The sequence below is a fragment of the Hoplias malabaricus genome, chromosome 9 (genome assembly GCF_029633855.1).
Source record: "Hoplias malabaricus isolate fHopMal1 chromosome 9, fHopMal1.hap1, whole genome shotgun sequence".
In the NCBI taxonomy this organism is placed as follows: domain Eukaryota; kingdom Metazoa; phylum Chordata; class Actinopteri; order Characiformes; family Erythrinidae; genus Hoplias; species Hoplias malabaricus.
The window spans coordinates 17,876,644-17,893,855 of NC_089808.1; the positions used below are offsets into that span (position 1 = coordinate 17,876,644).

The 17,212-nt window shown below is 36.4% G+C and overlaps 1 protein-coding gene across 2 annotated transcripts in view; it reads right to left on the minus strand.

Moving 5' to 3' along the window:
• Window positions 1–9,650: 9,650 nt before the first annotated feature.
• The window catches only part of rock1 (Rho-associated, coiled-coil containing protein kinase 1), a 102,185-nt gene continuing 94,623 nt past the window's right edge, over window positions 9,651–17,212 (minus strand). Inside the window, exons 30-33 of one of the 2 annotated variants that reach the window (XM_066682158.1) lie at window positions 15,785–15,863; window positions 14,831–15,092; window positions 13,942–14,152; window positions 9,651–10,691 (exon numbers count right to left, since the gene is read on the minus strand). In XM_066682158.1, the coding sequence (XP_066538255.1) occupies window positions 10,688–10,691; window positions 13,942–14,152; window positions 14,831–15,092; window positions 15,785–15,863 (556 nt within the window). In that variant the 3' untranslated portion in view covers window positions 9,651–10,687. Of the gene's footprint in view, window positions 10,692–11,437; window positions 12,048–13,941; window positions 14,153–14,830; window positions 15,093–15,784; window positions 15,864–17,212 lie in introns of those variants that run through there. The other variant, XM_066682157.1, reaches the window with a different exon arrangement.

Genomic DNA, 17,212 nt, shown 5'->3' on the forward strand with positions numbered 1-17,212 from the left:
GCACATTTTCATTTTGGATATAGCTCTGATACTGTACAAATGCATTTTGATCAGATCTGTATGTGTCCATGTAAATATATAGTGATTACATCTGTGTATGTGTATCAATGCATTTTGATTAGATCTGCACATGTCTAAACACACTGTTATCTGATCAAATTGTAGTAATCAATATTGGTCCAGTCTTTGCATTTTTGCAGGGATGATGGTGAATAATTGGCAACATTTATTTTTATATATCGAGTATCTGAATGAAGAGGCTACTTTTGTTTAAACAAACATGCTTCTTTGATGCACCTTGTTGAATAAATCAACTATTCAGGGTCATATGTCATATGTCCAAATGTATGTATTGTAAAAACCTACAACTATCAAATATCCTGGGTTGGGTTGACTTTAGATCCTTTAGACTAAAATAACTTATTTATTTAATTTGTGTACCACAGAGAATAATTCTATAATTCACTTGCAAAGAATAAAATGGCCCATATCATGGAAAACCATATATTTTTAGGTATTCACTCCCTGTCAATACACAGCACAAAATAGGCCAGCCAAATACAGAGTACATTTATATACAAGTCTACAACTTCGACAAAGTTACAAAACAACTTATTCATCACATTCATCTTTAACCAGCCTGTTTCACTCTAGGGGAATAAAAAAGGCTGGAAATCGTCTGGCATATTTACTCAAGTCATATTGTTTTTACTGCACTAAAACAGATTGATAATCTTGATTAGCCACAGCATTTCTCATTCTCATGAAGTGGGGATGGGCTGTCAACTTTGTGGCATGCATTTCTGACCTATATAGTGATGAACAATAAATGATCTCTTAGTAAACCATCCATATGTAAACCTTTGGGTGTCCCTATCAAATGCCATGTTTAGTTTCTTTTCAAAGTGTCAATAAGTTAACACACCCCCAAATAGAAGATAAACGACTGTATTTACAATGGCTGTTCCTTTGATAAATTAAAAGTAATTTATTAAAACCCTATAAATTCAACTTTGAAATTTAAACTTCCTCTATGTTTTAAAAGTTATGTATATAACTCTATCGCCTTCATTTAGTATGCATACTGATGAATATACAATATTCCTGTCTCATTCTCCACTTAACCCTCCACCATTTCCCTGCAGCTAGAATGGCCTGACCCACTAGTTGACTGAATTGATTCCTAGATTTATGACATAATAAACTCCACCCATTTGCGCATTTGAAACTGTGGAAAACTCCACAGATACATCACTGACTGATTTTTTTTTCAGCATGATACAGGACTCGAGCAGATAAAACAAACAAACATGAACCTGCTAACAAGTTAAACCTTCAACTCTGCTCGAGGTGGTCTTTAAAATTAACGCGGTCATATACCGTGATGACCAGCAATAATACTACCACGGCAGTAGTTCCATTGCCCCATCCCTATGATATTTCTTATATTTCCAGTTATTCTCATTGGATATTGTGATTTTTACCCACTTTATAGTTAGTACATCTCATTCTGACAGAATATGGCATGTAAAACGTAATATAACTCACTACATTAAATATTTACTGGCATTTTAAACCCTGGTCGTTTGTTTACGCGCGAATTTTCCCAGCGCGTGCACCCGCTGCCTCAGAGAGAGCTTTCAATACAACCAGAGAAAAACAACTATTCACGTCCCCTTAAAACATTATTTGTCAAACATAAAGCAGACTGATATAAAACAGACTTACAGAGAGAGAGAGAGAGAGAGAGAGAGAGAGAGAGAGAGAGAGAGAGAGAGAGAGAGAGAGGAATATAAGAGGGGAGAGTGGATGTTTCACTCACCTTACGAGGAAGGAATGAGAGGATATGATGTCGTTGACAAACACACTGCATACACTTCGTACGTTTTTGAACATTCGGACGTTTCAGCTCAGATATTTTGTTCCCTCCAAAGGAACAGAAGGAACCTGCACAACATCCTCTACAAATAAACATACCACGGCCATCCATCCAGACCGGGTGTGGGAGGGATAGAGTGTTTATTCATCTTTGTTAGTATCGTTTCAACATTATCAATTTAATTCCTTATTATAAACAAGGTGCAATAAGGGTGTCCCTCCTCACTTTGTACCCTCTGACAAATATAAACAACTAAATGGGAAAAGTAATTTTGTTTTAGCCTGATTTACCCTCAATGTTTTTTTTTCAACTAAACAACTGTGCAGTATTGGTCTGCAAGGTGGTGCTGTGGCAAATTGGTCAGGTATCTCACTCCTGTTTGCTCTGCAAAAGAAAACAGCAAGAATTTTCTCACTGCAAAATTTAGCACCACTTCAATAGGAAATTTGGCACAGCCTTTAAATTCTGTTTTACTATTAAAACAATTATGCATTTATAAGGGAGAGTGTCACTTGTGTGAAATGCTGGTACAGTGGTGTCTTTTTTGTTTGGAATTGAACTAGCCTATAAGATGTGTATTATATACCAGCTAACAGCCAATGTCCCCACAATTTAGGCTAACATTATGTAAACTTTCTCCTAATATTAGAAGCAAATGTTCTTACAGTAATGTCAATAGAATGTTCCATAAACCTTGATAAATGTTCTCCCAATGTTAGTCTGAAATGTTCCAAGTGAATATTATATGAACATTCTTTGTGTGTGTGTATATATATATATATATATATATATATATATATATATATATATATATATATATATATACACACACACACAGAGTGGGCCATTTATATGGATACATCTTAATACAAAGCGAATGGTTGGTGATATTAACTTCCTGTTTGTGGCACATTAGTATATGGGGGGGGCGGCACGGTGGCGCAGCAGGTAGTGTCGCAGTCACACAGCTCCAATCAAGATGAGTGGTGACCATGGTGGCCATTTTGGATCCAACTTTTGTTTTTTCAATTGGAAGGTCATGTGACAGATCAAACTTCACAAGAAAAACAATGGTATGCTTTTTTTTCAGTGGGATAAGCCCTCTTAATGGGGATTAGTGTAACTACATATTGAGAAAATTTAATGTAATGTTGAAAGACCCATCATTTGAAATAATCTCAAGTTTTGACATTGCACTGCTGACTGTTCGGTGCAAAAAAACAAAAGCAACAAAATAAATGCTCCACTGCAGTGCACAATGTATACATGTTATAGTGCATACATTCTACTAATTTGGAATGAGTGAATAAGAAATAACAAGAAAACTGGGACTATAAACCTTCAAAGAACATTAAATTGTCAGTGTAAATAATGTTGAGGTAACATTCAGGGGGAAGATGTTCTGGAGACATTGACATTTTTCACAGGGAACATTTCCAAAGCAACATTTCCACAACTGTAATAGAATTTAAAAATAATTTTTAGCATTGCACATACTCAGAACATTCAAAGACAATGTTCCTAGAATTTTAAATTGTCAGTGCAAATGAGGTGGAGGTCATATTCTGGATATGTTTAATATTAAGCAAACTGAACAGATTGTTGAGGGAACATTCCAAAGCATCATTCCCAACAACCAAAATAGAACATTATGGAAACTTTTGCAATGTTCTAAGAATGTTCCAAGACAACATTCCTAGAATATTACATTGTTGGTGTAAATAAGTTTGAGGTAACATTCCCAGGATGTGTTTGTGTCTTAAGAAAAATTTACTGAGAATGTTAAAAAAAAAACTGGACAAATGCACATTGAGGAAACATTCCAATGCAATGTTCCCACTAAATAAGTTTATTTCCCTATATCGAAGTAAGACTTCAGTCCACAGTAGAAAACTGTGGCCCCTAATTACAAGGAGGTATTTTGAACACTGGTTATACTCTTCATAAACATAAATAATCAAAAGCACCTTCTTCGCCACTGAAGATCTTCACCAGTAACACAGTCAATAATTACTTTTCACACTATGAATTTACGGTGAAATCAGTTGCATAGTAGAACAGTAAAGGTTTAATGGCTCATATACGAAAATAATCACATTCCAAATTAACGTGTACAATACTGTCATGGCTGGGCAGGGAAGACAAGGAACAAAACAAACACAAGAGAAGAAAAAACAACAGAGAAATCAAGACAAGACAGGACTAAACAAAGCCAGCCAGGAAACAGTCGTGAACCAGGGCAGGCATGTGAAAACTAAAAGACAGCGAAAACATGCATCTACACACACAACAACAGACAAAGCACTGGACCCAAAAGGGTATATATAAGGAGCACAGATAAGCAACACCTGGGAAGGATAACAACAGGTCAGGCCCACAAAGGAGGCACAGGTGGAAACACTAATGACAGGGCAGGGCTATAAGGTATAGCTAAGGCGGAGACTAGGGACAAAACAAAAACAGAGACGTGTTCCTGAGCACATGACAAACAAGAAAACAGAAAAAGAGCTTGCAACTGGAAACAGGACAAAAGTGTGTCAAATACTACACAGCAGGGCTCGCTTAGTTTTTATTAAATGGTTACTTAATACTAAGAGTCCCACAAGAAAAGTACACAGCAAATATTTAACATCTACATATTTTACAAATTATTAAAACAGGGATCTTTGACTAAGAACAACAGTAGAAAACGTTTTGCTGTTTTAAGGTGTTTAATATTTTCACCTTTACATGAATTAATTTTTCTTCAGTTTTCAGGATATTATATTATCATGAATACATCATACTGAAACAGCCAATATTAGACTCTAACCTTGAGAATGGAGTGTTAAAGCTTGTTAGAGATTATTGCTTTTAAAAAATTATGGTTTATAATTGAGTTGTTGGGTTTACAGCAGTAATAAGGATAATACTCACATCATTAGCCTTCATAAAAGAAGATCAAATTAGAGTGCATTTTATCCAGAAATCAAAACAAATACAAACAAACAAACAGCAAACCCTTATCCCATCTCAGAAACATGATGGTGGTAATATGTCGGTTCAGGCCTGTTTGCTTCATATTCGCCAAGACAGCCCACCATCAATAATAAAATAAAAAAAAAAATACTGAATGACAACAGCACAGTTCTCTGTGAACAAAAACTCAAGAAAATTTTGGTCAATAATGGAAACAAGACTTTTTACCAAAGAATGGTTATTGAACAACGGTTGGCCAAGATCCTGTCCTTGGTCCGGCTAAAATGCAGCTGTTTGTGTGAGTAAACACATTCACACCCAGTGTATTGGAATACATGTAACTTCATTACGTATTTAGAATACAAAATATAAGTAACTGTATTACGTTATGGTTACAATTACCAAAGAAAACAGTTTTCAAAATAGTTACCTTAGTGAAATTAATCGATTACATGAAAATATATATATATCGATTTAACACAGTGGTTAAAGCTCCATCACTGCGGTGGATTTCCTTCACAGCCGTTACTCGCAAGCTGACTGGAGTCAAGCCTTCTGAATGACACAGGATTAAAACGAGAGCATTTGGGACACCCGCTGGCAGAAAATAGAATTACAGCTTTGTAGAAATCCCTGCTGCTGGGCTAACGGCAACAGGCGGGAAACCATGAATGGTCTCAAGTTGAGGTGTCCTAGTTTATCAAAAGGACAAATCTGAGAAAAGTCTTGAAAGGATGGTGTTTGGAACTCGATCCAATGCAAATGTTTTTTTGAGTGTATTGTGCTTCTAGGGTAGGTACACCTGGAATGGCACGTCTAGTGAGAAATCACGGCCTTCTGCTCTAGTTTATTTCTCCTTAGCCTCCACTTATGGAGTCATAGGGACAACACCTGTTGAAACTCAGCTGGAACTGGTGATTTCGGCTCTTTTGGCTCGGCTCTTCATATAGAGCCGGCTCTTTCGGATCCTAAATGGCTCTTTGTTTTACCACTTATTTCCACTGGTACAGAACAATATTACCTACATTTTACATGACTATATGGACAAAATATTATTGTTCAATATTAAAAATAATAAAAAGTGTTGCAATGACCAATTGTTTTTATGGCTGTCTTGTAATAACTCACTGATTGCATTCACACATTCAATTGTATAAATAACTGGATTTTTATTTAAACACCTCAATAAAAATTCACTTGTAAATATGGAACCCAATGGAACCCAAAAGGTAGGTATTACAAAATAGCTTATTAAATTAAATAATCATCCATTTCTGGGTAATAAAATAAACAAATACTCTGCAAAGTGCAAAACAGCAGCATTCAACGGTAATGATTAATACAACTACAACTGTCAACAAATTTTTAACTGATTTAACCTTTTCTTCAACTATTATTTGGAAGGCAGATTGGCATTCAGGAAAACCAAGTGTCTCAGCTTGGAGGGTTGGAGCTTGCTTGTTGTTCTCTGATTGGTTGAATGACAAGACTTAGAAAAAAAAATGGCCCGGTCTTAGACGGGAACCGGCTCTCATCGTTCACTTACAAGAGCGGGCTCTTTGAACCGGTTCGTTCGCGACCGACACATCACTACTGGAACTGGTTTCATGTTTAGCAAAGTTTCAGGCTCATGATTTTATTGCCAAAAAGCCAAAAATTAAATCTAATGTGGGCAATTATAGCAAAATGAAAGTAAATGAGAGGTTATGTAATGCTGTGTCTCTTAGCAGTGTTTTAAGGCATTATTTGTTAAGCAACCTTTATTCATAGACTAAAACCATTATCACAAGGCCAAACAGAAAAGCGGTTCCAACGCATATTCTTCCCTTAAAACACTATTGGTACTCAAATATTTAAATTAAGTGTAGGTTAAAATCTGTTTAAATTGTGAGAAACCCATTTGTTTTATCCCAGTTAACATGTTTCTTCTTGTATTGTAACACTTAAAACTAAGCAAAAAACACAAGGTCAGCTCGGTCATGATATGGCCAGAAGAAAAAAGTGTTTATTGTCTTGGAAATTCAAGCAGTATTTCACATTTAATCAAGAAAACGAGAGTATTGTTCTTCTCCTCTATAAAAGCAAATGGTTTGTCTAAAGTAGAAAAGTAGGCTAACCCTCTTGTAGACACTGATATCTTTGGTCGTTTGAGAGTGAATTTTCAAATGTGATGGTTTTATTAATTTGATGCAATTTTTAATGACAAACAAGACGTCTCGTTAAAAAAAAAAGTCACAGCAAGTTATAATAGCAACTCATATTTCAGCCTTTGGATTCACCTTAAATGGTGCTGTAAACATATGGAGTAACAGTAAATTCGATACAAAAACAATATTTAATGTTGATTCACTCCTAAAAATGATGGAAATAGTCAAGGGAATAGTTTTTTTCCTTTTTTTTTTACCAGGCAATTCACTGAAAATCTCCTGTTTACTCTTAGTTTTCACTTACATCATTTACAGCTAATGTTACTCATGGAAATGATGAATACATTTAGCTATTTACTACAGCACAAGAACACAACAGAATATTCTTCCTAAGTAAGCAGGGTGTAATTGCTGCATTCATACTGCTTTAAAATGTAAGCAATGCATCATATCGATTGAGGAATAAAACATTCTCAAGCACCACCGTACAACAAAAGTTTAATCTTGGAGAATAATCATGTTCCTAAATTCACTACTCATCCCAATTTAAGGGGAAATAATATACTCCTTTTCCACAAAGTAACAATTCCCTGGGATCTTAATGAAATGTCTGTGGCATGCTTTGCTCAAAATGCCACAAGGGTCAAACAACACAATTATCCAGTTTACACAGCCTTTTTCAGATCGACAGGTTTGGGTGCTTCTTGTGTTTATTTTACTCAATTTTTCCTCATCACCGACATTAAGATAAACTTTATTTAACCACAATGAAATGAATGATGCCAGCAGCAATAACATAATACCATATCAATTAAAAACCAAATATAAAAGATACATGTAGTAACATTTACAGGGCCATACACAGTGGATGTCAATATAAACAATGACATGTAAACTGGCATGTCACAGTATAGAGTAGATATTGCATATTTTAAAATGTGCTCTCAACTAAATGCGGGTCCAGCATTGTACCTGCAGCCGCGCAGACAAAGACGATTTCAACAAGGAGTGCTCCTGTATATTCAGTGGCTCTAGTTAAACTGACAATGAGTGTAGATACAGGGTAGGTGTTCCTAAACCAGTGATTATTCGATGTAATTATGTATGTGTAGTTCAATTGACTGTTCCTGGTAACCTTTATCTTCAGGATATCATTGCAATCCGACGTTTCCTTTTGGGTGTAACTATATTTTGATAGTGTGTCAATTCTCTCACTGCATGTTGAAACTTGGAAAAGGTTTTCTTATAGAATAAGACCAAATAAAGACCAGTCTGAAGCTCCAGCACAAAACAGTGAAGAAGAGGAGAATTACAGAATTATAAAGAGGCTTTAAAGGTGGTAAAGATAATGTTTATTGACACATCCATCAGTGCGGCCTCTGATGCAGTTTGACATGCAATTCATAGAAAAACAAAACAAAAACAACCAAATAAGATAGCGCTCATAGTTCCAGTGCTTCATTTAAATGAACACACATAACATAAAAACTATTTCCAATAGTTGAGGAGGTATTTGCAATCTTTCTGGCATTTTCTTTTTATGTACACAGAACCAGACTTTATGTTGAGGGCATTATGATTGATAATATATTTTATGATAATTTTATGTTAATGCTAGGCCAAGGAAAATTTCTGCTAAAACAGGCTCCTTATGTCTTTGAGACTCATGTATCATGATTTGCTTTACCTGTTCAACCATACTTCAGTATCGAAAGTCTTTCATCATTGAAAATTCTGCATAATGAGATGTTAAGATATAAACAAACACTTGAGGATTTTGACATGAAATATTTTGTTCTAGAGAAGCTTGCAGTCATAACAGTTCACGGATGGTGAGACATATTTAAAAATGGAAGTTTGTTTTAAACCATTAACAACCTTTGATATAATCATAGATAAGCTTTGCATGATTTTTTTTTACAATCTTCAAAACTCATCTTTGTAAAATTTCTCGATGAGGAGACTAATAGAAATGTACCAATATTGCTTAGAACAAAAACATGTTAACTAAAGTTTGACTGTTAAGTTGAGAATGTTTTTATTAACTTTTTTGAAATACAAAATAGTCCAGACAGTGATGATATTCATGTAGGTGGAGGTTCACTATTGGCTGTATTTAGTAAATAAAATGCTAGCTATGTGCTGCAGACATTGTGACAACTGGTTCCTACAACTACCACTGTAAAAAAAAAAAAAAAAAAAAAGAAACAGCAAAAAAATAAACCTACATCTGTGCCTCTGAAAGGCTTCTCAAATGTCAAACCATTCTGAGGTACTCTGCTTACATCTTCAAACACAGTATTATGCTGAGGTTTTTTTTTTAAATTAATTTACTTTTTGATTTAAAGGAGCTCCTTTTTATTACCCCAATAAGAAGTACAATGAATTAGAACAGGGGTTTAGAATGTGAATATTGCTCATTAGATCCTAATGAAACCCAGCAGGAAAAAAGAAATCTGATCCCAGGTCAGCGTTCTCACACTTTCAGTGTACGTGTGTTAGTCTTGCCTTCATTTAAATGCACCATATATATGAAAAGACATTAAGTCCATAATATTTGGCCAACAGTGTGTTCAACATCATACTGACCATTCTGATAAAACCACAATGTGGATGATGTCTTTTTTTTTTCATTTACATATATATATATATATATATATATATATAAAAAAAAAAAAAAAAAAAAAAAAAGTAATGATACATTAACAATTTACCTTTGTTTCCACACATTTCTTCTTGAAGATTAACACAAACAAATATGGCAGTAAAATTGTTCTCCAAAAGTTAAGGCACTAGGTGCGCTGAATGCTACACCAGTTTAGTCTCCTACAAATAACTTACAATTCAAACAGTGCAGTTTTACATTTGTTAACTTAATGTTTTTTTTCCTTTTCTTTGAACCATCTAGGAATTAAAAGGTAAGGCAATACATTACAAAAAAGTTATTAAAAAAAAAAAAAAAAAAAAAAAAAAAGAACAACCAACAAACAAACAGAACAAAATAATGTACCCAATGAAAAAAAAAGATATTTTTATCAAACTGTTGCACCTCGTGGGCCAGTCCGATGGTAATCCTATGAATCTGAGACTTTAATTATAACAATAATGATAATTACTATAATAGTAACAATATGCATAGATTGAAATGATCTTGCATGCTCCTCAAAAAAAGTAGCGGTGTATTTATGTAATACTCAGTACCCAGTACTCTGTCCCAAACTGGTATATTGCCCAGAGTCTGCTTCTCCACACTTAGAGCTGCAGGAACTATAAGGCAGACAAAATTAATCCACTTAAAAAAAAAAAAAAAAAAAAATGCATCAAAACAAATGTCACTGGAGGAGGAAGGGTTCACGAAAGCTAGAGCGATTATCCCACTTTTATTACATTAAACCCACCCCAAAACATCTCCCTTCAGAATCAGATAGGTTCAAAAAGAGGACACATCAAGATGCTGGTGCCAAAGTCATCACCTCGAGCTGTGGATGATCTGAGCACCACCTACAGGCCTAGATGGGTGGAGGAAAGAACCCGGATCCATCCACAAGCCAGTTCATCCATACCTGTGTGAAATGTAGCTTTAGGGTTCATGCCATTTTTTTCATATATTTTTATTTTGGTTTTATTTTTTTCATTGTATATGTTATATATATTTTTTCTTTTTTTCCAAGAGTCCCATGTTTCAGAGAGAAGGTTCAGGTGGTTAACTGGAAAAAAGAGCAGAAAAAGAAAAGCCCAGTAAAAAAAAAAGACAGTTTGCATTTGAAGAAATTTTTTAAAAACATATTCTCACAGAAAAGGATGCATGTCCTGTATTTATTAAATTATGAACCACTTTTCAGTAAAATTATTTTTGATATGTTTTGTTTAATATATACAAAATTTGTGTAATATTTAAATAATTAATATAATTTATATACTTATGTACTATGTAATTTTGGCAAGCTTCAAACTTGTTTTTTTAAGTTACTCCATTGTTCAATATATAAAAGAAAGAAAAAAAGAAACATGCATCTTGGGTTAGAATATGCCTTTTTGTTAGTGACTACAATGTACAGATATGAAAAGCATACACCAAAAATGATTATCATTCTGTCATTGCTTACCCATTAGGATGTCAACAATAATATGACACCATTAGATCATCCCAAAGAAACACCTGCGATTTCACAAAACCATTTCACAAAAGCTTTTTAAGTTGGCATTCTTGTTTCAGCATAAATATAGGTTCCTCTTTAGAGCTCTTAACCATTGTAGAAGTTCATAACTTTCATGAATCAGTAATACATGACTACATACATTTTTAATTTAAAGAAGTAGACAAGACTGACTTAAAATAAAGTCAAACTGCAATTTAAAACATGTAAGCTACAAAAACCCCCCCCCAAAAAACAAGTTTTTGCCCAAATCAGTTCAGCTCAAATCTGGTTGTCAGTGTGGTCTTCCCACCATCAGGTGGTGCCACAGATTTATTGCAGCCATACAGCCAGGCCTTAAAAAGCTTATGTTGGGACAACCCTGCGTATATTTGGCAGCTGGGTAACCAGTACCCTGCCTTTAATGGAATACTTTAGCATTTTTCAAGCATAACTCTGTCCTTTTCATCTAAACCCTACAGTCAATAATCACAGACATTCATTTTACCCTGGTATTATAGAAAATTATTTCTCTGAGCAGAAAGAAAAACGGAAAATCCACTGACCTAAAACTCTCAATCCATACCAATCAACTACAAGTAGTTGACCTTCACAATTATTTGTTTACACTAAAAAACTAAATATAAATTGTGTGCATTAACATGCTGTGATCATTTTCTGCAGTTTAGGATTAGGTTGAAAAATGCTGAAGTATTAACTGAAACCTGAATATGTTCCTGTGTGAACCCAAAACAATGCCCTGATAACAACAACAGTGTATGATGCTTAAGCTTAGCCACTAATGAAATTGTGTGAAGGGTGTAAGTGAAGTCTTTATTGTAGGTGTAAAAGCCTGGAGATTTTATGCACTGTAGTCAGCAGGAGCTGGATGAAGTGTCTGCTGCATGGAGGTTGGACTGCGCTCTGCTACAACACAATATGACATGACAGAAATGGGCAATCATACACTGACCTAAAAATCAAAATCACTTAGATGATTAAAGGAGTAGTTCAGGTGAGATATACATACTCTACATATGAATCCAAATGTGGTCCATTAACCAACAAATGGTTGCTTTTTAGTTTTACATTAGACATACGAGGCTAAAATAGCTAACAAGAAACAGAAGCTTCTATCCCACCAAGTGGTGGAGGTAAATAACGGGTTTTTTTGTTTTGTTTCCTTCTGCCGGATTGTAGCTGTGAGGGACTAAATTTGGCTTATGTAAGCGAGGTTCATCACTCACCTCAGTAAAGTTTTTAAACACTGTGTCCACTCACTGTCTACCCTATTAGGCACACCAACCTTGGTGGTCCACATTAGAGTCGTAAAGACAGGGAAAGTAGCTGATCCGTTGCTGCACAGTTTGTGTTGGTTGTCCTCTAGTCCTTGGTCAAAGGACACCACCCACACGAAGCTGTCGGCTGGATAGTTTTGGGAGGTGGACAATTCTTAGTCCAGCAGGGATGCTGAGGGGTTTGAAAAAGTCTGGGAACACTGTTGTATCTGATCCACTTTTATCAACACACCACCATACCACCAGCCTCATGCCCCTTTCACACATGAACTCTGAAGTATTGTGTTCGGAGATGTCACAGAGTAGTCGTTCATGCAATCGGGAGATTGTCTGGCTCAGGCACACACTCGCAGTGGGAGATAAAACGCATGCTTTAGGCGTACTGCACAGCACCTGTACAGGGGAAACGCCGGAACATTTCCCATGCCATTCTCACGCTCGCTGACTTGGACACCCAGAAAATTTACTAGGGCTTGAGGAGGATAAAGTCTGGGGAAGGTCCGGGATGAATGTGCGGGTGGTCGTGTTCACACATACAACTCCTTCGGGCAAACTCCGGAACATTTCTGGATTACTGTGCATGTGTGAAAGGGGCATCAGTATCACTGCAGTGCTAAGAACTTTCCACCAGAATGTGGTCATGTTTGGGGTCCTGACCATCAAAGACGCCAACAATGTATGCAGAGCAACAGATGAACTACACTCTGTCATTGTAGTAGTACAAAGCGCAGCTGTACAGTCAGTGGTTCTGAGAGAATGGACAGTGAGTGCAGAAATTATGTAATGGCAATTACATAAGAAACTCGGTACATTAGAATATTTTTTAAAACACAGCTCCAACCTTACCAACTTTTACAGAGTTGCTGATTCCATCAATATCTTTATGAAACCACATCCTACTATCTGAACCAAAGTCTATTCTAAATTCTATTTTTATTCTATTTTAAATAACTATTTTAACACGTACAGTACTGTGCAGCAGTCTTCAGTCATGTGACAAATCATAAAGCTTGACATAGACTAGGTGTTTACCTGCCCAGACAATAATTATCAGCAGTCAAATTGCTTAAACTAGATCTATTTGATGGCCCATAATTATACACTGGAAGAAAAGAAAGGTTAGGCAACATTGGCCTATTTTGTTATAATTCTCTATTTTATATTTTAATGTGTTTTACAAGTGAATACAAGCAATGTATTGGATAAAAACATTTATTTTTCAGTTGTATTAGTTATTATTAGGCATTTATGTATTTATGGGCACATTAGGCATTATTTTACCTTAAAATTACAACTTCAAAATCATTGTGATCCATCACTGTCATGTATTTATTTCTTGGTTCTATTTGTTATTTGATAGCTCAGTGTGTCTGGCAGAGGAAATGCTATTGTCGATAACTTGACTTTATTTCTGTCCTGATATAGCTGAATGTTGATTCTACATCACTGAACTGACTCTGAGATTTAAGGCACCCTGTAATGTCAAATCAATCTTTCCCTTGTGTCTGCGAGACAGCATTTACCTGGACTTCCCTGTGATGTTTTTGGGGTTTTTGCGGAAGGACTGATTGGCTACAACGGACCGAGTGGACATGCTGCGAGGAGAGGCGCGAGAGAAGGTGGAGGGTGGAGTCTTGGGGATCTTTTTCCCCAAATGGCCGATCCACTTCTTCTGCTCTTCCTGGGAGAGAGCCAAAAGAAGCATGTCCCGTGCTGACGTCACATCATAATTCACTGTAAGGAGGAAAAAATATATACGGTAGGTTAACTATCTGACACTTTAAACATTAATATAGCAGCAAACGACATATTTCAATTTAAATTTGAGTAAATGACTCCTCCTCTGCATGCCGGCAGATTGAGAAATATGCTTTTGCAGGTGGTAATGTAGCTCTCTTCTTGTCAGGTAAATGCCAGCTTTACTCACTGCTGTGTAGCAAGCTTGTGGAATAGGAGAGTGGCCACAAGGCTGAAGTAAGCTTCTTATTCTGATTTCCCATTCCACCCATAGGTGTTGCTGTAAATTAAACTATTAGCAGGTGCTTCTCCTTGTGTTGTTGCTTTTTCAATCAGGGTGTATACACAGCGTTTTATTTACATGCGCCTTTATCAGCATTCAAATTTCAGCCTCCGTTCTCATTCACCAGCTTCTTATTCACCTTAAGTGGTGCTGCAGTTAAACTCTGTGTTGTAAAGCTGAGAAAAGGCACTTGTAATAGGAAAAAAAAATCCTGGGTAAATGCCCTGAATGAAAACAGAACAATGGTAGCTACAAGTTTAATTTCGAGTAATATTTAAGGTGGCATGAGAAATCTGACAATGTTAGCTTCTTCACTGGAATATATAGCTGATTGGTGTGTGCGTGCGTGCGTGTGTGTGTGTGTGTGTGTGAATGCATGTGTCTTGTCTGACCTTTGCATGGTGCAATGACATCCTCTTTCCTGTCCAGGTGGTCTTTGTGGCACTTTACATGACAACGGCGGCACTCAAGTGCTGGTGGTGGTTTGAAGACGTGCCACAGTGGCTTAGAACAGGCCTCGCAGTTGGAAGGAAAGTGGTAGAGAGTGGGGATGAACTCATGGCCTTTATGAGGCAGACAGTTTGTCTTATCTCCCTGAGGAACAGCCTCCAGGTCTGCCTCCTTCCTACACTCACCCTCGTTAGCATACAGGATCTATAGAGCGAAAACAGCATTACTTCAGTCAGGACATTACACAGTGATTCATGTTTTGGAACCCCTGAAAGACAACCTCATAACATTTTCCTGTCTCCGTCAAACTTTTTAGTTGGTACAATGCAGTCAGGCAGGTAATGTTTTCCTGGCATTCACCAAACCCAGACTCGTCCATCAAACTTCCAGATAGATTTGTCATGCCAGAGAAGACCTTTCTACTGCTCTAGAATTTAGTGGAGGTGTGCTTTAACACCACCTCATTAGACACTTGGCATTGTTTATTTCAGTGGTTCTCCATTCTGGTCCTATTAAGCCACTACCCTGCATGTTCTAGTTTCCTCCATGCTCAATCACACCCTCTTCAGCTTCATAAGGGGTTGATAATTAGTTCATTAGATGTGTTGGGTGCAGAGGAATCTCTCAAATGTGCAGGACAGAGTCCTATTAAGGCCAGGATTTAGTTACAGGTGAAGTTGTTTTCATGAAAATTTATTATTCAAGTAGTCAAAGTATTATATATTCAAACTGAATATATGAAGCATGTTACTGGTATTGGTAAACTATAATGCTAAATGACAATTATTGGTGTAGTCTTCCCAGTCCGTATTATTTGTAACCATCACTGTTTGTATTTGAATGAGTATGGTTTAGAGTGTGTGAAATGTAATAACTTCACACAAAGAGCAACTAACCTGAAATATTCTGGGAATTTCATCCGTCTCTGCACGGTACACATCACCTTGTGTCACTGGACGCACATGGAAGAGTTTGCTGTACGGGAGGAGGGGTGGGGGTGGGGGGCGCGGAGTAAGTTATTATCGTTTATTAAATAAATTTTGCTATCCTTTTACAGAGTTTCAAAATGATTCTCAGAAATATAAGTAAAATGTTTACAAAATATTACATTCTAAAAGAAAATAAGACCCAAATAATGACCCATTCTTTAAAAACATCCAATATTAATCTATATTTATTCTGAATTTGTAATATTCCTTCACAAATGAATTTAATGTTTATAAGATAAGCATGCACTTGTGGGCAGTTGAAATAATTTTAGAAACTACCATGTTGGAATGCCCCTTCCACCTACCATTTAACTCTTATGGAGAGAAAATGCTCAGCTAGCTCAGGGACATTTCCTGATACCATGATTAATAATAATAATAATTTATTTAAAAAAAACAAAACAAAAAACACTTCTTCAAGACCATCACTCTAAATGTTCATATATATATATATATATATATATATATATATATATATATATGAATATAGGAATATTGTAAAAAGGTTCAATATTGAAGACACCTGGTGCCACACACTAATCAGTGAATTAACTCAAAACACCCGCAAAGGCCTTTAAATGGTCTCTCAGTCTAGTTCTGTAGGCTCCACAATCATGCGGAAGACTGCTGACTTGACAATTGTCCAAAAGACGACCACTGACACCTTACACAAGCAGGGCAAGACACAAAAGGGCATTGCTGAAGAGGCTGGCTGTTCACAGAGCTGTGTCCAAGCTCATTAATAGAGAGGTGAAGGGAAGGAAAAGATGTGGTAGAAAAAAAGTGTACAAGCGATAACCACACCCTGGAGAGGATTGTGAAACAAAACCCATTCAAAAATGTGGGGGAGATTCACAAAGACTGGACTGCAGCTGGAGTCAGTGCTTCAAGAACCACCACCACACAGACATATGTAAGACATGGGTTTCAGCGTCGCATTGCTTGTGTCGAGCCACTCTTGAACAAGAGACAGCATCACAAGCATCTCGCCCCTGGGCTGAAGATAAAAAGGACTGGACTGCTGCTGAGTGGTCCACAGTTATGTTCTCTGATAAAAGTAAATTTTGCATTTCCTTTGCAAATTAAGGTCTCAGAGTCTGGAGGAAGAGAGGAGAGTCACAGAATCCACGTGGCTTGAGGTCCAGTGTAAAGTTTCCACAAACTGACTGACTCCATGCCACGCCGCATTGCTGCAGTAATTCAGGCAAAAGGAGCCCCAACTAAGTATTCTGAGAAACTGAATTTGGGGTTTTCATTAGTTGTCAGTTATGATCATCAAATTAAAAGAAATAAACACTTGAAATATATCAGTCTGTGTGTAATGAATGAGCATAA